Source organism: Lipotes vexillifer, unplaced genomic scaffold (genome assembly GCF_000442215.2).
Source record: "Lipotes vexillifer unplaced genomic scaffold, Lipotes_vexillifer_v1.1 scaffold1679, whole genome shotgun sequence".
Taxonomy (NCBI): domain Eukaryota; kingdom Metazoa; phylum Chordata; class Mammalia; order Artiodactyla; family Lipotidae; genus Lipotes; species Lipotes vexillifer.
Genome location: NW_006796614.1, coordinates 213,883 through 237,065, shown reverse-complemented (window position 1 = coordinate 237,065; position 23,183 = coordinate 213,883). Strand labels below are relative to the sequence as shown.

The 23,183-nt window shown below is 34.6% G+C and overlaps 1 protein-coding gene across 2 annotated transcripts in view; it reads left to right on the top strand.

Moving 5' to 3' along the window:
• The window catches only part of CSMD3 (CUB and Sushi multiple domains 3), a 1,097,972-nt gene that overhangs the window by 935,347 nt on the left and 139,442 nt on the right, over window positions 1–23,183 (top strand). For both annotated transcript variants that reach the window (XM_007468748.1, XM_007468747.1), the window contains 2 exons: window positions 6,413–6,509; window positions 8,662–8,766. In XM_007468748.1, the coding sequence (XP_007468810.1) occupies window positions 6,413–6,509; window positions 8,662–8,766 (202 nt within the window). The remainder of the gene's footprint in view (window positions 1–6,412; window positions 6,510–8,661; window positions 8,767–23,183) is intronic.

The following is a 23,183-nucleotide window of genomic DNA, read 5'->3' as shown; positions in this document are numbered from 1 at the left end:
TTTTTTTTTTTTTTTTTTTTTGTGGTACGCAGACCTCTCACTGTTGTGGCCTCTCCCATTGTGGAGCACAGGCTCTGGACGCACCGGCTCAGCGGCCATGGCTCACAGGCCCAGCCGCTCCGCGGCACGTGGGATCGTCCTGGACCGGGGCACAAACCCGTGTCCCTTGCATCAGCAGGTGGACTCTCAACCACTGCGCCACCAGGGAAGCCCTTCTGCCCATTTTTTTATTGGGTTGTTTGTTTTTTTAATATTGAGCTGCATGAGCTGTTTATATATTTTGGAGAGCAATCCTTTGTCTGTTGATTCACTTGAAAATATTTTCTCCCATTCTGAGGGTTGTCTTTTCATCTTGTTTGTAGTTTACTTTGCTTTGCAAAAGCTTTTAAGTTTCCTTAGGTCCCATTTGTTTCTTTTTGTTTTTATTTCCATTACTCTAGGAGGTGGATCAGAAAAGATCTTGCTGTGATTTATATCGAAGAGTGTTCTTCCTATGTATTCTTCTAAGAGTTTTATACTGTCCAGTCTTACATTTAGGTCTCTAATCCATTTTGAGTTTATCTTTGTGTATGGTGTTAGGGAGTGTTCTAATTTCATTCTTTTACATGTAGCTGTCCAGTTTTCCCAGCACCACTTATTGAAGAGACTGTCTTTTCTCCATTGTGTAACCTTGCCTCCTTTGTCATAGATTAATTGACCATAGGTGTGTGGGTTTATCTCTGGGCTTTCTATCCTGTTCCATTGATCTATATTTCTGTTTTTGTGCCAGTACCATACTGTCTTGATTACTGTAGCTTTGTAGTATAGTCTGAAGTCAGGGAGTCTGATTCCTCCAGCTCCGTTTTTATCCCTCAAGACTGCTTTAGCTATTGGGGGTCTTTTGTGTCTCCATACAAATTTTAAGATTTTTGGTTCTAGTTCTGTAAAAAATGCCATTAGTAGTCTGATAAGGATTGCATTGAATCTGTAGATTGCTTTGGGTAGTATAGTCATTTTCACAATATTGATTCTTCCAATCCAAGAACATGGTATATCTCTCCAGCTGTTTGTATCAATGTTTAATTTTTTTCATCAGTGTCTTATAGTTTTCTGCATACAGGTCTTTTGTCTCCCTTGGTAGGTTTATTCCTAGGTATTTTATTCTTTTTGTTTGAGTGGTAAATGGGAGTGTTTTCTTAATTTCTCTTTCAGATTTTTCATCATTAGTATATGGGAATGCAAGAGATTTCTGTGCATTAATTTTGTATCCTGCAACTTTACCAAATTCATTGATCAGCTCTAGTAGTTTGAATAAATGATGATTTCTAAACCTAAATATCTAACCTACACCTTTCACCTAAGCTGCATGCCATTAATCCAACTGCACACTGAACATTTTGAGCTAAACTTCTAACATCTCTAATTCAAACTGTTCAAAACTGTCTTCGTGACTTTTTTCTCAAAGTTGTGGATCTTCCACATTGTGGTCTGTCTCAGAATGAACCCCTTAACCATTCAGTTGCACAAGCCAACAACCTTGTTGTTTTTTTTCTGTCTCCAGCTGCACAAAGAACTATGTCAGGTCTGTCTTTCAGAAACCTCTCAAGTAAGTCTATTTTCTCTATCCACACTTTTACCACTCAAGGTTAGGTGGCCATCATCCCTGTCCTGGATTCGTATTCTCCTCCAATCTATTCCTCACAGGGCAAAGAGAGTAATTTTCTAAAGATAAAAATCTAATGCTATAACTTTCCTGCTTTACAGTACCTCAGTTGTCCTCGCTATCCTTAACTCCTCGACACAGCTGATTACACCTTTGTGCTTTATCCTCATTTCTTGCCTCTGATTTAGTTCTTTATAGAAAACTGGCTCTCTCTCTCTTGCCTCTGGGCCTTTGTGAATGTTCTTCCCTCTGCTGGCAACACTCTCCATCATCTCTCTTTATTTAGCTTATTCTTACTCATTATTTCTGTCTCAAGGTTAAAACAGTTCCTGTGGAAGAACTTCCATGAACTTGAAACCACATTAAGTCCTCTTGCTATATGTTCTCACAGATCCCTATAATTTCCTTATTGTAACACCCGTCACATGTTACTGCTTTTACTTAATTACCTATAAGCTCATGAGGGTAGTAACCAAGTCTGTTCTGGCAGCTAACACAGTGCCTTGTAGTCTGTGCTCAGTAAATATTTTAGAATGAACCAATGAATATCTGCAAAAGGAGTGGAGTTTTAAGCCACTTTAAGGAGTTAACATAGCATGATGGACTAATACGACATCTGCAGATAATGTTATGTGATATATCACTGCCCTAGCCAAACACTGTTCAAAACTGGACACTTGTATCAATGACACTATAAAATCTTTCACTGAGAGAGAGTGGCATGGACTTACATATACTATCAAATGTAAAATAGATAGCTAGTGGGAAGCAGCCACCCAGCACAGGGAGATCAGCTCGGTGCTTTGTGACCACCTAGAGGGGTGGGATAGGGAGGGTGGGAGGGAGATGGAAGAGGGAGTAAATATGGGGCTATATGTATATATATATATATATAGCTGATTCACTTTGTTATAAAGCAGAAACTATCACACCATTGTAACTCAATTATACTCCAATAAAGATGTTAAAAAAAATCTTTCACTGAGGAAGCATTGTGTTTGATGATTGTTCTTTAGAAAACAAAATTTGAGTTTAGCAGAGCATTTATCAAACTTACAGAATGTGAAGCATATTGGACTTTTAATTTAAATACTCTATATAACTACCAATAACTTTTTTCTAATTAACCTCTTACATGTTTGCTAATTTTAGACATGTCACTAAATCATAGAAAATTATAACACACACACACACACACACACACACACACACACACACAAACACACACACACAGTATATGACATATTTAAAATTTCACTAACTTAGCCTAAAAATGACCTGGCTAGTACACCAGATTTAAAGCAGTGTTTATTTTATTCTGTTGGGCTAAGCATGTGTGTGAATAAAGAATTATATGAATATTCAATAAATCATATATGAAATGAAATGGGATAACCACTGGTGGAAAGAACAGAAAAAACATTTGGAATGCTGAAAAAGTTACAAATAAGATAGGTGATTGAGCATTTTGAGGAAATAACCTCAACAAATAAACTAACTTGTTGTATTACTGTTACATGAAAAGTGTGTGGAGAGGAGTGTATTCATTTGTTTGCCTGTTTATTTTAGCAAGGTACATTGGACGGAGAATTCCAAAGGAGCTACATTTAACAGTGCAGCGTTATCAAGCAAAGAGCAATTTTTACGTGATGAATCAGTTTAAAAAACTGTTGTTTACTTAATTGTGTCAATTTGTAGAATGAGATGATAATGAGTCAATATAATCAAACAAAGTAAAATGCGATTTGCATGTTTCTATGAGGGATACCAGGTTTTAGTTATTGGAAATTCATTACCTCATAAAGCTATCCTGTTGCCATAATGGACAGCTCCATCTGATTTAAAGTTCTTCTAAACACTGAATCTGTAGCTGCTCCTTTAAGTAAAAGACTTAAAGTCTTTTACTTGACTCTCATTTGACTTGCTGTCATTGTGTGTCCTCAGCCATTTACTTGAGTCTCCTGTACCCTCTGTGTGTTTAATATGCCAAACTACATTCACAATTTGCCCAGAATCCTAGTGGCAAATTGCATTAGTTTTCTATGACTTCTGTAACAAATCCTAAACTCAACAGCTTAAAGTAACAGAAATTTATTCTCTCATGGTACTGGAGGCCGAAAGTCCCAAGTCAGTTTTACTGCCCTGAGACTGAGGTGCTGACAGGGCTGCTCTCCCACGACAGTTCACTCTCTCCTCTGCTCAGGCTCTAGGGAAGGTTCCTCTCCTGGCCTCTTCCAGCTTCTGGTAGCTGCCAGCATTCCTTGGCTTCTGACCACATCACTCCAATTTCTGCTTCTGTGATCACACTGCATTCTCTTCTGTCTGTGTCAAATCTTTTTTGACATCTGATAAGAACACGTGTGATTGCATGTAAAGCTCATTTAAATCATCTAGGATAGTCTCCCTATCTCAAGATATTTAGTTTATTCATATCTGAAAGACCCTTTTCCATACAAGGCAATATTTACAGGCTCAAGAGGTCAGGATCTGATATCTTTGGGAGCCGTATTCATATATATATATGTCCAGAATTAAACAGATTTTCTTCCTTTCTCCAAGGTAATAGGTTTTCCTGAGGACATCTTCATTTTTGTTTGTGCCATCCCTCTGATCTCAATAACTCAGGGAAAAAAATTATTTAAAAATCTTTGCTGTCACTTCCATCTCCTATTCATATCACACAAAATCCAGTAATTCCCTATAGCAACACATGTGATGTGACTTCCGAGTCCCCCTTTCTACCATTCCTGCCTACTAACCTACTTTATTTAGTCTTTCATTGTTTCTCATTTGGACTACTGCAATAAACATTAAAGTTGTCTTTTCACTTTTATTTTCTTCACTCAATTCAGTAGTACCTACTTAAAGCACAGTCCTGATTATGCACCTTCAATCCACCTCCTAAAACCTTCAATGAAATACTCAATTGCACAATTATTATGCTGGTATTCAGTCTTTATAGCCCTTATCTCTCATTCTCTTCCTTAGCTAAGGCACATTAAATCCTCAGTACACACTAGGTACTATTCTAAGGTAAAATCTTTAAGTTTTACAGCAAACCTATGAATTATATGCCTTTATTACAGTGATTTATGTAAGAAATCTATGGCACAGAGAGATTAACAATTCTTTTCAGGTTACATGCCAGTGAGTAGACGGAGCCAGGAAGTTGTATACCCCAGCTAATATTCTAACACTAATATTTCTTGTATTTATCCAGAACCTTTACTCTTTCTAACTTTTCTCTACTTTTTCTAACTTTGCATGCCTATTTTCTCTTGTGTGATTACCCTCCACTGCAGCTAAATTGGATTACTGGTGGGTCACTAAATCTCCCTCATGGCTTGTCTCCTCTACGTTATTACTAACTCAGTCTCTTTCAGTGGAAAACCGCTCAATACATTTTGCTTATCTCAATTGTCAACTCTTGCAAGAATCCATACTTTTATTTTCTCTTTCTTTTTTCTTTCTTTCTTTTTTTTTTAAAGCCAAATGTGACTTTTTCTTTTCCTGAATTGAAGGAAAGGAAAATTCAGATATGAAGAGAGAATTGACCATTGTTTAAGGAGTCGGGGGTTATATTACAATCATACAGCTTTAATTCCAGTCTTCTTTCTGTCCTGGAACATTGCCATTGGGCCTAATGCCTGTCACACAGGCAGGGTATCTGTTGCCATGTGGCACTTATCCCTGGAAAAGAGGCTCCAGCATTCATTTGAATGGAAGAATGATGAAGCCCTATTTTGTGGATAAGAAATTTGTAATGAATGCAATTGTTAGAAGTACTTAGTGAATGAGTGTGATGCTTATATCTATAACAGACTTTAGCTAAATAAAAATAAATTTAGTAAGGCTATTCCTTTACCTCCTCCTAAGCTATAAAATATGTAATAAAGAAAAATAGATAACATCCACAGTTGTGAGGGTTTTCCGGGTTCTTGCAAAAGCTCAAGCTGTGCCAAGTGAAGTGCAACAAAGGAACACATGCCTCTTTCTTTAAGTAAAATTTAATAGACATGAGAGGATTATACTCCAGCATTTTCCTTATCAACTTAATGGACCTTCACAGTGATTTAGTTATTACGATGCCATTTATAAAAATATAGCTATTTATAAAAATAATCTTTAAAAGACGTACCCAAATCAGTTATAAAGTATTATTTTTGGTTATCCACATTGAAATTTATTAAATATGTGCATAGTGGATTATTATGTTAATTTTTAAAAATAAAATAAAGACAGGAAATTTAGCAAAGGTTATGCAAAGTAAAGCATAATAAAATGCATCCGGGATAAACCTAGTTCAAAAAAATGTATATATTATAGGGTCTTATATGCTTATGTGGTCCTCAGTGTGGACCACAAATCTGGTTATTTCCTAATAGGTAAAGCAAATGAGAAAACTCAGTCACTGACAAGAATCAAACATTCCAAAACAAAAAAGTTAAACAACTGTTTTGGAACATGCCTTGATTCAGATTCCAGACACTAAGACATTAGATTAATCCAAAGCTGAGATAGTGACAGACATTTTCAATGTTATACCCATAGTGAACACTCCTAGATGCCTCAGAGGCTTTTATTATAAAAGTTAGTGCATGTAGGCCAGCGCCATAAAGGCAAAGATCAGTTCTGTTAAAGTCCTTCCCATGAAGGCCCACAATGATATGGTCCAGGCTTTAAGCTATCTCTTGCAGAGGAGATAAGTAGACTATTGTATATGTATCTCATTAGAAGTATGTGTTCTTACCAGTAATTATTATTTCATAGGTGCAAGTTGTCAGCTTTGCTACAGAACATAATTGGGATTCTCTGGACTTTTATGATGGGGGAGACAACAATGCTCCAAGACTTGGAAGTTATTCAGGTAAATGAGAGAGCTGGGCTTAATTAAAATACATTATAATTAGGAATGTAAGATCTCTCTCTCTCTTTGAAGAGCTCCCTAGAACTCTGACTTGGTGGTTTTAATTTTGCTTTTTACAAACTATATGCAATGAACTAAATGACAAGGTTAGAAGTTTGAAAGGCTTTAAAGGTAATGAAATTGATGTTTAAGACCTTACTGTAGTGTTACTATATTTGTATAATTATTTATTGATGTTTTTGTGTTACTAGTATTATTTTTAGCTGAGCTATGGTTCAGGAATAGTATGTATGCCCCTCTCCCTTAAAAAAAAAATGGATGAGTAGTAATAGTTAAAAATTACACAGTGCTTGGTAATTATGGTATATTCACTTAATAGAACGTTATGCAGCCATTAGAACAATTATAGACTGTGTAACAACATGGTAAATGCTACCAGGTACTGTTGAGTGAGAATAAAGAAAATACAAAATTAATTCTATGAAATGAATTAAATTATATAAAATTCATACTATATACATATGTTCCAAGACCAGAAGGTTTTAAAATTTGTTACGGTTTTTAAAGGTAGTTTATGCATTTATCTAACAGCTTCTTATAGCCTATTTAGGATAATGAAATGAAATGAAATTTTAATTTTAACTGTACCTTTTACTTTAATTTTGATTATAGTGTTTAACTCTAGAAATATAAACATAGCTAAACTATAAACTTACATATTTCAGATATACTGAAAGAATTTTGAATGGTATTGTTTTTAATAGATTAAAAATATTTTAGATATAGATTGAGAGACAAATTTTTCTTGGAAAAATTGTATAAATTTTTGAGTATGCATTTGTTTATAATAGACTAGGTATAATACTTTCTGAATAATAAATACAATAATGAAGATGATGAAAGTGATAGATAATAACAGCTGTTGATTACCAAGTGCTAGCTCTGCGTGAAGCTTGTCATACATTTCCTCATTTGATCTTTTTAGCAGTCCTGGTAGGTGATTGACACTAAGAGAAAGTAAGTTGCCCGAGGTCATACAGCTAATGTTAGAATGAGACTGGGACCCAGCTGGTGTGACTCCAGAGTCAGAGCTCTTAATCACTAAGATCCTCAGAGACCAAAGGCAGTCTGAGTGACCTTTGAGTTTCTGTTTACCTCTGTCTTCAGTGATTCAGTTAGGACACTATAGACAGAGCAAGTTCAGGGGGGAAAAAAAGAAGCAATTGTGTGTTCTTTAATGAGTTTGTCCTGGTTTCTCTTATAGAAGGCTCAGTGGTTAAGGTTCATAGAGTTGTGTAAAGTGTGAAGTAACTAGAAAATTTAAAAAAAAAATGTTTGCAACACTATCAACTCAGATGTTTGTTGAACTTTATCTTGAGACTGTTGACAGTTATTTTTATTGTTGTCTTTTGAAACTGCTTGAATTGTAAAATTAAGGATCTTGAACTATTACTCAATGTCAAATAGTCAAGAAGTAATTGGTTCAAGCAGATATGTTATATTTTCAACTCAGTAATTGAATAATTAAAGTTGATTTCCTGTCGAAGTTCAGAAGAACACGATTATAAAGCATTTGCTAAGAGACAAGGCTGACACTAGTTCATAATTGGCATCTTTTTGAATGCTAACTACCAGCTTTGCTGTCAGGGTGTAAGAAACATCAAGGTACTTGACCTGGTATAGAACATAAATGTATATATTTAAATATCATAATAAAGGCCAATAAATGAATATATCTTTAAGCCCATATAAAATTTTGTTATTATACCATAAAAATCGCATGCAGACTTTAAAACTAAGTTTATTATTAGCTTGTACATTAACTATTGAAATCCACATGAAATTCAAAATATTTATTTTAGGTGACTAGTAAAATTTACTGCTTTGATTTTCACCAGCTTTCTTTTTTTGCTCCTACCTATTTTTAGGGAGCAGTCTAATGTACTCTCAAAGGTCTGTCTCCTTGGAGATAGTCAAGAACAGTAATATGAAAGACAAATATGTGAGAAATATTTTTACTTAAAAATTTTGTAAAACACTTTACTAATATGTAATTTCAGTGATAACTTATTAGCTAATTAATAGTTAACTTAACTTTATTAATAATACTTATTATGTGATCACTGAACTACTTTTTCAATTATCGTTTCAGGAACAACAATTCCCCCTCTTTTGAATAGTACATCTAATAATCTATATCTAAATTTTCAATCAGACATCAGTGTTTCTGCTGCTGGATTTCACCTTGAATACACAGGTAAATATATCATGTGCTATTCAGGAAAATTAAGAACAAATTTATATTAATTTTAAATATTACTTTTCTGAATATAGAAAGTTAATGGACTTTGTCAAAAGAGAACATTTGGGCTTACTTTCTTAAGATTTTGAAGTGTTTCTTCAACTACAAAATTATATGTATAAAGTTCTGATTATTTTCATCAGAATTTGCATTTTCTTTTTTTTTTTAAGTGTCAGTACACTTAAGATAAGATTTACCCTCTTAACAAAAGTTTTAAGTGCACAATACAGTAATGTTAACTATAGGCGCAGTGTTGTACAGCAGATCTCTAGAGTTTATCCATCTTGCATAACTGAAACTTTATACCCATTGAACAGCAACTCCGCATTTCTCCCTCCTCTCAGCCTCTGGAAACCAACATTCTACTTTATATTTCTATGAGTTTGACTATTCTATACTTCATATAAGTAATATCATGTAGTATTTGTCCTTCTGTGTCTGGCTTATTTCACTGAGCATAATGTCCACCAAGTGCACCAATGTTGTCATATACAACAGAATTTTTTTCTCCTTTTTAAGACTGAATAATATTCCATTGTATGTATATAATGTATTTTCTTTATCCATTCCTCCCTCGATGGACATTTACGTTGTTTCCATATCTTAGCTATTGTGAATAATGCTGCAGTGAAAATGGGAGTGCAGATATCTCTTTGAGATTCTGATTTCTTTTGGAAATATACCCAGAAATGGGATTGATAGATCATAAGGTAGATCTACTTTTAATTTTTTTGAGGAACCTCTGTAGTGTTTTCCACAGTGTCTATACCATTTTACCTTCCAACAGACATTGTATAAAGGTTCCAATTTGTTTGTATTCTCACCAACACTTACCTTTTTTTTTTAAGATAAATAAGAGCATTTTATAGTTATCATGGAGAGTACAAATCATAACAAAAACTCCAGTTTTGAGTATTTTGCACCAAATGACATAACAACAACATTTCTTAAAGTAAATCAGCATGAACTATAAGAAGAAATAAACAAAAATGCATTATGAAATTTACCAAAATTGACACTAGTAAAGACGGATATTCTAAATAGACCAATTATCATAGGACCAATATAGACAATAGTTATTAAAATACAAAAAAAAAATACCTGGTCCAAAAGGCTTCACCCAGAAATATTACCAAATCTTTAAAAACCAGGTAATCACAGTGCCATTTAAATTATTCCATCTACGTTTTGTGGCGTATACCATAGGTTCCAATACTTGTCTCAGCATAAAACTATAAACCAGCCTCTTTTATGAACATGATGCAAATGTTTTAGTTTTCCAGTTTGCTGAGATTTAACTAACATATAACATTGTGTAAGTTTAAAATATACAATGTGAATTGTTCAGAATGTAAATTGGTGCAGCCACTATGGAAAACAGTATGGAGGCTTCTCTAAAAACTAAAAATAGAGTTGCCATATGATCTAGCAGTCCCACTCCTCATCTATCCAAAGAAAACTAAAATTCAAAAAGATGCATGCACACCAATGTTATACAACACTGTAAATCAACTATACTTTAATTAAATAAATAAATAAATAAAATATATGATGTGTTGATTTGATACATGTATCTATTGCAAAATGATTACTACAATAGGGATACTTAATACTTCCGTTACTTCACATAATCACCTTTTGTTTTCTGTGGTGAGAACATTTAAGATCTAGTCTCCTAGTAACTTTGAATGATTCAATATCATTAACTATAGTCACCATGTTGTATATTGGATCCTCAGAACTATTCATCTTATAACTGGAAGTTTGTACCCTTTGATTCACATCTCCCCATTTCTCCCAATCCCAGCCACTGGCAACCACCATTCTACTCATAGTTTCTAAGTGTTTGTCTTTTTTAGATTCTACATGTAACTGAGATCATATGATATTTGTGTTCTCTGAGTTATTTCACTTAGCATAATAATCTGGAGGTCATTTTTTGTTATTGCAAATGGCAGGATTTCCTTCTTTTACATGGCTGGATAATATTTCATTGTATACATGTACCACATCTTTTTTTTACTCATCTGTAGGAAGACACTTAGGTTGTTTTCATATCTTGGCTATTACAAACAATGCTACAATGAACATGTAGTGTAGGTATCTCTTTGAGATCCTGATTTCATTTCCTTTGAATATATACTAAGAAGTGGGATTGCTGGATATATGATAGTTCTATTTTTAATTTTTTGAAGAACCTCCATACTGTTGTCCCTAGTGGCTGTACCGATATTCATTTCCACATCTATCAGTGGCTTTGGGTAGTATGGACAGTTTGACAATATTAGTTCTTCTTATTAATGAATATGGAATATTTTCCTAGTTATTTGTTATTCTACAGATTTTTTTCATCAATGTCTTATGAGTTTCATTGTACAAATGTTTTACCACCTTGGTGGAATTTGTTCCTATTTTACTATTTTTTTCCAATGCTATTATAAATGGGATTTTTTTCTTTCTTTCTTTTTTAGGTATTTTATGGTTATTGCATAGTATCACAACTGATTTCTTTATGTTGATTTCATATGCTGCATTTTTATTAAATTGATTTATTCTAATATTTTTTGGTGGCATGTTTAGTGTTTTTCTCTATATAAGATCATATCATCTTCCAAAATAGACAATTTTACTTTTACTTTTCTATTTAGAAGCCTTTCATTTCTTTTTCTTGCCTAATTGCTCTGACTAGGACTTCCAGTACTATGTTGAATAGGAGTCATGAGAGTGGTCACCCTTAATCTTGTTCTTAATCATAGAAGAAAAGCATTTAACCTTTCACCATTGAGTGTGATGTTATCTGTGGGTTTTTCATATGTGGCCTTTATTATGTCTTGGTAGGCTGTATGTTTCTTGGAATTTATCCATTTCTTCTAGGTTATCTAATTTGTTGGTGTGTAATTGTTCATAGCAGTGTCTTATGATCCATTGTATTTCTGTGGTATCAGTGTAATGCCCTCTCTTTCATTTCTGATTTTATTTGAGTTCTCTTTCTCTCTTTTTTAAAATCTATTTAAAGTTTTCTAAATTTTGTTTATGTTTTAAAAACCAGCTCCTTGTTTCTTTGGTCTTTTCTATTGTTTTTATATTCTTCTATTTTATTTCTGCTTTCATAATTGTTATTTTCTTCGTTTTGCTAACTTTGGGCTTAGTGTATTCTTTTTCTAGTTCATTGAGTTGTAAATTTAGCTTTTTTTTTTTTTTGAGATCTTTCTTTTTTCTTAATGCAGGCATTTATTGCTATAAAATTCCCTCTCAGAATGGCTTTTGCTAAATCCCATAAGTTTGGGTATATTGCATTTCTGATTTTGTTTCTTTCAAGATATATTTTGATTTCTTCTTTGACTCATTGATTGTTCAGGAGTGTATTGTTTAATTTCAAATAGTTATGGATTTTCCAGTTTTCCTCCTGTTACTGATTTCTATTTTCATATCATTGTAGTCAAAAGAGATGTTTGATATGATTTCAATCTTAAATTTGGTAAGACTTCTTTTGTGACATAATGTATGATCTGTCATGTAGAATATTCTGTTTGAACTTGAGAAGAACTTGCAATCTGCTACTTTGGAAGGAATGCTTTGTATGTGTCTCTTTGGTCTATGTGGTCTAAAGTATAGTTCAAATTCAGTGTTTTCTTAATGATTTGATGTCTGGATGATCTATCTGTTGTTGAAAGTGGGGTATTGAAGTCCCCTATTATTATTGTATTGTCTATGTCTCCAGAACTGTTAACATTTGCTTAATATATTTGGTTGCTCTGATGTTCGGTTCATATATATTTATGATTGTTATATTCCCTTTCACTTCCCTTTTATGCTTTTTAAAAAATATTTATTTATTTATTTATTTATTTATGGCTGTGTTGGGTCTTCGTTTCTGTGCATGGGCTTTCTCTAGTTGTGGCAAGCGGGGGTCACTCTTCATCGCGGTGCACAGGCCTCTCACTATCGCAGCCTCTGTTGTTGCAGAGCACAGACTTCACATGCACAGGCTCAGTAATTGTGGCTCACGGGCCTAATTGATCTGCGGCATGTGGGATCTTCCCAGACCAGGGCTTGAACCCGTGTCCCCTGCATTGGCAGGCAGATTCTGAACCACTGCGCCACCAGGGAAGCCCCCCTTTTATGTTTTTGATGTCACAGTTTACCTCTTCAATATTTTGTATTTATTAGCAAATTATTGTAGCTATAGTTATTTTTAAAACATTTGTCCTTTAACTCTTATACTAGTGTTAAATGGTTAATCCACCCCCATAGTATTAGAGTATTCTGAATTTGAATATATACTTACCTTTACCAGTGTGTTGTACATTTTCATGTTTTCATGTTACTAATTAGTGTCCTTTCATTTCAGCTTGAAGAACTCCTTTCAGTATTTTTTGTAAGGCGTGTCTAGTAGTGATGAACTCCCCCAGCTTTTGTTTGTCTGGGAACATCTTTATCTTGCCTTCCTCTGAAGTCCTCTGGTGAACTGCTTTGCTGTATAGAATGCTTTTGCTTGGCAGTGTTATTCTTTCAGCACTTTGAATATAACATCCCTCTGTCCATGCATGTAAGGTTTCTCCAGAGAGAGTTGCTGAAAACCTTATGCAAGTTCCCTTGTAAGTTACAAGTTGTTTTTCTCTTACTACTTTTAAGATTCTCTATTTGTCACTGATTTTCTACAGTTTTATTGTAATTCATATTGTAGAAGATCTCTCTAAGTTGAGTTTGTTCGGGGACCCATGACTTTCATGAACATGACTGTTGAGATCTCTCCCCAGATTTGGGAAGTTCTCAGCCACTATTTCTTTAATAAGCTTTCTATTCCCACCTTTCTCTTTTCTCCTCTGGTAGTCCAGTAATTTAGAGATTTTTTTCTTTTGATAATATTTCATAGATCATTTAGGCTTTCTTCACTCTTTCAATTTTTCTTCTTATTTTCTCCTCTGATTACATAAATTTCAAGCATCCTCTCTTCTAATACACAGATTCTTCTACTTGAACTCTCTTTTGCATTTTTTATTCATTAGGTACATTTTTCAGCTCAAGAATTTCTGTTTGATCCTTTTTTATAATTTCTATCTCTGTTAAACTTCTCATTTTGACCATGTATTGTTTTCCTGGTTTTGTTCAATTAATTTTTGTGTTTTCCTGTATCTCCTTCAGCTTCCTGAAAATTTTGAATTCCTTTCTGGGTAAATTACAGATCTCCATGTCTTTGGGGTTGGTTACTCTCATGACTGACTTCAGGAGAGAAGTACCCTTCCTCAGACCTGCTAGGGATTCTGAAGGTTTTTTATACTTCCTATGGCTATGCATGCTCCACACTTCTTGCTCCCTCTTGTGGCAGAATTCTTAAGCTTGTATGACTTCTCTGAATCCTGTAGAACCAAGACATGTGCTTACAACCTCCCTTTTGCTTTCCCAAGGGTAGTGATAAATGCTCAAGTTTGTAGTCTTTTCCAGATCCACAGAATCAGGACAGATTTCTGTGAATGCTCACTAGCCATCTGCAAAATCTTGCCCATGGTCCAGCTAGAGGGATCCATAGGCAAGGTGTCCCCACTGGCTCATGGGTGTGTGCCTCCTGATGGAGTCCCTGAATTGTTTAATAAGATCCATATCCCCTTGATATGTCCCTTTCTGAGCCCTGGCTTCTGTTTTCCAGTTATTCACAGTGCATGTCATAACTCAGCACTCAGGCTGAGGTGAGAGAAAAATGAGCCTCTTTCCTATTTGGTAGCATCCCGCACAGCTGGGGAAGTCAGGCACGCACTCACAGACTCTTACTTCCCCCACAGGAGAAGTCATGGGTCAAAAAGGGATCTCTTGGCACCAAACCTTGTTCCCTTGGGGGAAGGGTGGAACAGATAAAGTCAAGCTGTTCCTCCTACTCTGTGCAATGTGTCCAACCTTGAATTTTTGCTCTAATGATGTGCTGGAACTTCTCTGCTGGACTCCTTTACTTCCACAAGAGTCTCTCCTTCATGGGTGATTGTGCAATTCAGTGTTCTTCAGAGGCTCTCAGACCATGGCTTGAGAGGGGATGGAGCTAGCTCAAGGAGAACTTTAGGGTCCAGCCAGGACCAAGGTCTGTAAGCCTATTGCCTGACAAATGGGTAGGTGAGACTCCTCCTGGGTCTCTTGGCATATGGTACTGGTGAGAGAACCTAAAGCAAATGGGGTGTTGCTAAATTATCAGGGCTTTGGAATTATTTCTGAGTTAGCTACCTGGGTCTGACTCAAATGACTCTTTTCAAAATGGCTCTCCTTGTTCTTGCACTGCACTGGGGTTTCCTAATCTCCTACCTGTATTCCCACATGTCCCACAGGCACTCTTGTCCATGGATGATTGCCATATTGTTGTTGCTGAGGGAAGAACATGAATGATAATGAGAAACATATTAGGCCATCTTGCTGACATCACTCCTCTTTTTTTTTTTTTCACAACAGCTATCCTAATTAGGTGTGAGGTGATATCTCGTTGTGGTTTTGAGTTGCATTTCCCTAAAGATTAGAGATGTTGAGAATATTTTCCTATCCCTGTTGGACATTTGTATGTCATCTTTGGAGAAATGTCTATTTAAGTCCTTTGCCCATTTCATACCATTTTTGATTGGATTATTTTTTTTATCAAGTTGTAGGAGTTCATTATGTATTTTGGATGTTAGCACTGTATTATATATGCAGTTTGAAAATATTTTCTCTCATTCTTTAGGTGACTTTTTAACTCTGCTGATTGTTTGCTATGCAGCAACATTTTAGTTTGATGTAGTCCACTTTTTAATTTTTGCTTTTGTTTCCCTGTGCTTTAATGTCATATCCAAGAAATCATTGCCAGGACCAATATCATGATGCCTTTTCCTGTTTTCTTCTAGAAATTTTACATTTTCAGTTCTTATTTTTAAGTCTTTAATTTATTTTGAATTAATTTTATATATGATATAAGATGTTTCTAATTTCATTATTTTGCTTATGGATATCTAGTTTTCCCAGCATCATTTGGTGAAGAGATTATCCTTTCCCCATTGTATATTTTGACACCCTTGTCAAGGATAAGTTAACTGTGTGGGGGTTTATTTTTGGACTCATTCCTCTGTTCCATTCATCTATATGTCTATTTTTATGCCAGCACCATACTGTTTTAATTATTGTAGCTTTTGTAGCTATATTTTGATATCATGAAGTGTGATATCACTTTGTTCATCTTTTTCAACTTTGATTTGGCTATTTTGGATCTTTTGAGTTTCCTTATGAATTTTAGGTTTATCTAATTCAGTAAAAAACTCCATTGAGATTTTGATAGAAATTGCATTTTATCTGTAACTCATATTTAAACAATATTAAGCCTTCTAGTTCATGAACACAGACTATCTTTCCACTTATTTGTATCTTTTAAAATTTCTTTCATGAATAGTCTGTAGTTTTCAGAGTAAAAGCCTTTCACCTCCTTGGCTAAGTGTTTTCGTAAGTATTTTATTCTTTCTGGTGCTACTGTAAACAGGAACATTTTATTTATTTATTTATTTATTTATTTATTTATTTATTATAAATTTATGTGTTTACTTATTTATTTTTGGCTGGGTTGGATCTTCATTGCTGCACGGGGGTTTTCTCTAGTTGTGGCAACCGGGGGCTACTGTTCATTGCAGTGCATGGGCTTCTCATTGCAGTGGCTTCTCTTGTTGTGGAGCACAGGCTCTAGGTGCACGGGCTTCAGTAGTTGTGGCATGCAGGCTCAGTAGTTGTGGCTCGCGGGCTCTAGAGTGCAGGCTCAGTAGTTGTGGTGCACGGGCTTAGTTGCTGTGCGGCATGTAGGATATTCCCGGACCAGGGATCAAACCAATTGACCCTGCATTGGCAGGTGGATTCTTAACGATTGCCCCACCAGGTAAGTCCCAGGGAACATTTTAAAATTTTCCTTTTAGAGGAGTTTGATGTTAGTGTCAGTGTATCAATTATGACTGATTTCTGTGTGTTGATTTTGTATCCAGAAACAATATAATTCATTTATTAGTACTAACAGTATTCCTTTGAAGTTAGGATTTTCTACACTTAAGATCATGTCATCTTCAAACAGCTACCTTTAATTTTTACTTTCTGATTTGGATGCTTTTTATGGCTTTTCCTCACCTAATTTCTTTGTATATGATTCCAGTATTATGTTAGTAGAAGTGTTAAGAGTTGGCATCCTTACCTTGCTCCTGATCTTAGATGAAAAGCTTTCAGTATTTTACTGTTGAATGTGATGATAGTTGTGGGCTTTTCATATATGGCCTGTATTATTTTGAGGTACATTCTGTATGTAATTTGTTGAGAGTTTTTATTATGAAAGAATTTTGTATTTTGTCAAATTCTTTTTTCTGCATCTATTGAGATGGTCATGTGTTTTCATCCTTCATTCTGCTAATTGGTGTATCATGTTTACTGATTGAATCGTCTTTGTATCCCAGGAATAAATTCCACTTGGTCATGGTGTATGGTCCTTTTGATGTGCTGTTTAATTTGGTTTGCTAGTATTTTGCTGTGGATCTTTGCATCTATATTCATCAGGCATATTGTCCTACAGTTTTCTTGTAGTGCCTTTGGCTATGGTATCAGGGTAATGCCAGACTCATAAAATGAATTTGTGACTGTTCCCCCTTCAGTGTTTTGGAAAAGTTTGAGTAGAATCAGTGTTAATTCTTTAAATGTTTGGTAGAATTCACCTATGAAATCATCTGGTCCTGGGCTTTTCTTTGTTGGGAGGTTTTTGATTATTGAGTCAATATCCTTATTCATTAGTGGTCTATTCAGACTTTCTATTTATTCATGAATTAGTCGTGGTAGGTTATATGATTTTATAAGTTTACCCATTTTTTTTTAGGTTATCCAATTTGTTGGTGTCCAGTTGTTCATAGTAGTCTCTTACGATCATTTGAATTTCTGTGGTATCAATTGTAGTGACTCCTGTTTCATTACAAGTATTTTCAAATTGTGAAAAAAAGAACTGGATCCTGAAGAAATTTTAAAACTGAAGTTGGAGTAAGTGGCTTTTCTTGTTGGCATAGAAAATATATATTTGTCTCCCAACTTCCTAGAAAACTTTCAAACACAAAAAAGGCTTACATACTCTAATTAAATACATATATGAGACAGTGTATTTTTTGCTACATAAAATTATCACAAGTGTAACTGGGTGATTATTTTGGAAATTTGGGGTTTATTTACTGTTTCCCTAGAATGTAAGCTCCAGGAAGACAGGATTGGCCATTAGTACAGGACCATGTCCACTTAGGATATCCTTTTGTCTCTTGCACTGAGAGCAGTCCTTGAATCTTATAATGCATTCACAACACATATGTTGGCTGAGTAAGGAATAGGTGACACAACACCTAGAAGCAAAAGATAACAAATATGTAATGTTGATATATATCATTGACATCAGTATACCTGCGCCTATGCTAGTGTTCATAGAGGAATGTAGCACGTTGGTCTGTACACATTTTATAATTCTGTTGGTTTTTGCTTTCTGAAGGTATCCCATTGAATATTATCTCCTCAATATCACTTTGTCCAGGCCACTCAATCCATCATTGTAACATCATTACTTACACAGCAAGATCTGATAGAAAAGAAATGCCCTGTGGAAATGAACAGAGGCTACGACAACGATGGGCATGTACTAAATAAATAGTAATTAATTGATTTTTGACAATTATTTTTGTTTTATGTTGAGGTTCGTTTTCCAGCTATTGCTAACATCAGATATAGTAAATGTATCATTGTGATGTAAATAGGTGACAAATAAGTACAAAAAGTTTCATTCATTCATTTTTCATTCAACCAATAAATATTTTTGAATGCCTACTATATAATAGGCACAATGCTCAATATGGGAAGTGCAAAGATAAATATGTCACAGTATCAGTTTTGAGGAGATCACAGTCTAGTAGAAGAGACAGAGATAAGCAATAATACAGTGCTATGAATACAGGAATAAAGGTATTTATGGTAGAGTGCATGAAAGCAATAAGAAATCAGCTCCATTTAAGAAGTTCAGGAAATACTTCAAATAGGAGGTAACACTTTGGCTGAATCTTAACATAACCAGGAGTTTTACAGTTAAACAAGAAAGAGTGGATATTTTTAGCATGCAAACTTCAGGTTTAGACAGAGCTGTGATACATGGCATGTTACAAGGATTGCAGCCCTGCCTGCAAGGATTGCAGGCAGGGCTACTCCTGAAAGGTGTGGAATGTCATAATCAGAAATTTGACATCATATAGGTGATGCAGTTCAAAAGCAGCATATGTTTTGATAGTTATTCATGATATAAACTCTTAAATTATCGTAATAACAAAGAAATTGAAGAAACTTTTTTAGTCTATTTTATACAACTTTCAATTTTCTAAAATAAAATATTTTGTTGAATGCCAAAAAGGTCCTTTATTTGTATAAAGTAAACAGTATAGGGACATTACAGTTTAATGGAATTATTTATCCAGTTATCTATAATATTTTTCAAGATGTTCTTTTGGTTAGAACCTCTTATTTATATCAATAAATGAAGGAACTTAAGCCATATCTTAACAAATAATAGGTGTTAATAATACATAGTAGCTTGCCTCCTAGAACAAAGAATTGAGAATTTGCTACTCTTAAGGGAAAACAGTGGCTAGTGGGTTTAAGTCTCTCAATTTTAGGTCTTAGAAGCTAACATCTTTGACAGAGTAGGCAAAATATACTAGAAATATACAATTTAAGCATATTTAATTATGATATTTAATTTTAAAAGTAAAGTTGAGTACCTAACCGTGTCAAGGAAAGTCTGATTAGAACTGTAGAGGGATTGGAAGATGAATGAAATAAATCTCTGTCCTAATCAAGTGTAAACTTTATTACATGAAATGTGTTTTTTCCCTATATTTGTGATTATTGTCCAACTATGTTACAACTAGATATTTCTGTAAAATGAGCAATCAGGGAATGCTAATATTTTCTAAATTAGTTATCTGAATACTACTCAAAAATGTGGGAAAGAACTTACCATTGGTAATGAATGAGCATAAGAACAAATGGTGTATCAATGTATCTTACGAGCAGTTGCTTTAAATAATAAGACTACCAACTCTCCTAATGATCTAGAGGCTACTCATGAGGACTGGCATTTAATTTGTTAGGAATGAATTCACATAATCTAAAGTAAATGTTCACAAAATGATGCTGGTCCCTGGATACTTCTTAAGAATTATTAGATATCTGGATTCTCTACCCAAGAGAAAACCAAGCAAAATACTAGACACTGTATTTAGGCAATCTAAGGGCAGTACTAACTATATTTTTCAAAAACCACAAAGTGGAATCCTATTAGAAGATGATAAGATGATCACCACTTTTTAAACATTGTGTTGAGAGGCCTTAACTAAGCCATCAAAACATTTGCTGAATGCTCACTTTTCAAAAAACTGAAGTACAGTTGATTTGCAATATTGTTAGTTTCAGATGTACAGCAAAGTTATTCAGTTTTACCTATATATATATTCATTTCAGATTCTTTTCCACTATAGGTTGTTACAAGATGTTGAATATAGTTCCCTGTGCTATATAATAAATCCTTGTTGTTTATATATTTTATGTATAGGGGTGTGTATCTGTTAATCCCATACTCCTAATTTATCCCTCCCACAACTCATTTCCCCTTTGGTAACCATAAGTTTGTTTTCTATGTCTGAGTTTGTTTCTGTTTTGTAAATAAGATCATTTGTATTATTTTTTAAAATCCACATACAAGTGATATCATATGATAATTGTCTTTGTCTGTCTTACTTCACTCAGTATGATAATCTCTAGGTCCATCCATGTTGCTGCAAATGGCAATATTTTATTCTTTTTTATGGCTGAGTAGTATTCCATTGTATATAAGACTTTTTTGTGTGTGTGTGTGTGGTATGTGGGCCTCTCACTGTTGTGGTGTCTCCCGTCATGGAGCACAGGCTCCAGGCGCACAGCCCCAGCGGCCATGGCTCATGGGCCCAGCTGCTCTGCAGCACGCGGGATCCTCCCAGACTGGGGCAAGAACCCATGTCCCCTGCATCGGCAGGCGGACTCCCAACCACTGCACCACCTGGGAAGCCCTATAAGACATTTTTATCCATTCATCTGTCAGTGGACATTTTGGTTGCTTCAGTTTCTTGACTATTGTAAATACTGCTGCTATGAACATTGGGGTACATGTATCTTTTAGGATTAGAGTTTTTGTCTTTTCCAGATATATGCCCAGGAGTGGGATTGCTGGATCATATGATAGCTCTATTTTTATTTTTTTAAGGAACTTCCATACTGTTCTCCATAGTGGCTGCACCAATTTACATACCCACCAACAGTGTAAGAGGGTTCCCTTTTCTTCATACCCTCTCCAGAATTTATTATTTGTAGACTTTTTGATGATGGCCATTTTGACCAGTGTGAGGTGATACTTCGTTGTAGTTTTGATTTTCATTTCTCTAATAATCAGTGATGTTGAGCATCTTTTCATATGCCTGTTGGCCATCTGTATGAATTGTTTGGAATGTCTATTTAGGTCTTGAGTCAATTTTTTGATTGGGTTTTCTGGTTTTTTTTTTTTGATACTGAGTTACATGAACTATTTGTGTATTTTGGAAATTAATCCCTTGTCACTAGCATTGTTTGCAAATATTTTTTCCCATTCCATAGGTTGTCTTTTCTTTTCTTTCTTTTTTGGTTTTCTTCTGAATTTTTGAATTTTATTTTATTTATTTTTTTATACAGCAGTTTCTTACTAGTCATCAGTTTTATCCACATCAGTGTATACATGTCAATCCCAATGGCCCAATTCATCACACCACCACCACCACCCCCTGCCATTTTCCCCCCTGGGTGTCCATACATTTGTTCTCTACATCTGTGTCTCAATTTCTGCCTTGCAAACCGGTTCATCTGTACAATTTTTCTAGGTTCCACATATATGCATTAATATACGATGTTTGTTTTTCTCTTTCTGACTTACTTCGCTCTGTATGACAGTCCATGTCTCAACAAATGACCCAATTTCTTTCCTTTTTATGGCTGAACAATATTCCATTATATATATGTACCACATCTTCTTTATCCATTCATCTGTCAATGAGCATTTAGGTTGCTTCCATGACCTGGCTATTGTAAGTAGTGCTGCAATGAACATTGGGTGCATGTGTCTTTTTCAATAATGGTTTTCTCTGGGTATATGCCCAGTAGTGGGATTGCTGGATCATATGGTAATTCTATTTTTAGTTTTTTAAGGAACCTCCATACTGTTCTTCATAGTGGCTGTGTCAATTTACATTCCCATCAACAGTGCAAGAGGGTTCCCTTTTCTCCACACCCTCTCCAGCATTTGTTGTTTGTAGATTTTCTGATGATGCCCATTCTATCCATAGGTTGTCTTTTCATTTTGTTTATGGTTTCCTTGGCTGTACAAAAGCTTATAAGTTTGACTGAATCCCATTTGTTTATTTTTGCTTTTATTTCTTTTGCCTTGGGAATATGATCAAAGAAAATATTTCTACGATTTATGTCAGACAATGTTTTGCCTATGTTCTCTTCTAAGAGTTTTATGGTGTCACATCTTATATTTAGATCTTTAAACAATTTTGAGTTTATTTTTGTATGTGGTGTGAGGGAGTGTTCTAACTTCATTGATTTACATGAGGCTGTCCAGCTTTCCCAACACCACTTGCTGAAAAGATTGCCTTTTCTCCATTGTATATCCTAGTCTCCTTTTTTGAAGATTAATTGACCACAGGTGTGTGTGTTTATTTCTGAGCTCTGTATTCTATTCCTTTGATCTATATGTCTGTTTTTGCACCAACACAGTGCCGTTTTGATTACTATAGTTTTGTAATATTGTTTGAAGTCTGGGAGGGGTTTGGTTTTTTTCCTCAGGATTGCTTTGGTAATTCAGGGTCTTTTGTGGTTCCACATAAATTTTAAGATTATTTGTTCTGGTTCTGTGAAAAAGGTCATGGGTAATTTGATAGGGATTACATTAAATCTGTAGATTGCTTTTGGTAGTATGGCCATTCTAACAATACTAATTCTTCCAGTCCAAGTGAATGCTTTCTTTTAATAGGTACAAAATTCTAAAATAATCCCTGGATTAGGGTAAATATAATAAAAATACCAGTACTACAAAGAGCTTATAAAAGTATATTAAAACATTAATTTTTATCAAATTATAACTTAACAGAAGAAGTTAAAATAGTCTCCAGGTAGAAAAGAACTTTCTTTTTGGAGAAATTAAAAAAGTGCCTCACTAAATAGTTACATGTGGTAATATTGTCTGAAAAATATACTCCAGTTTTGTGTGTTGTTTTTTTTTTTTTTTTTTTTTTTTTTTTTTTTTTTTTTCCTTG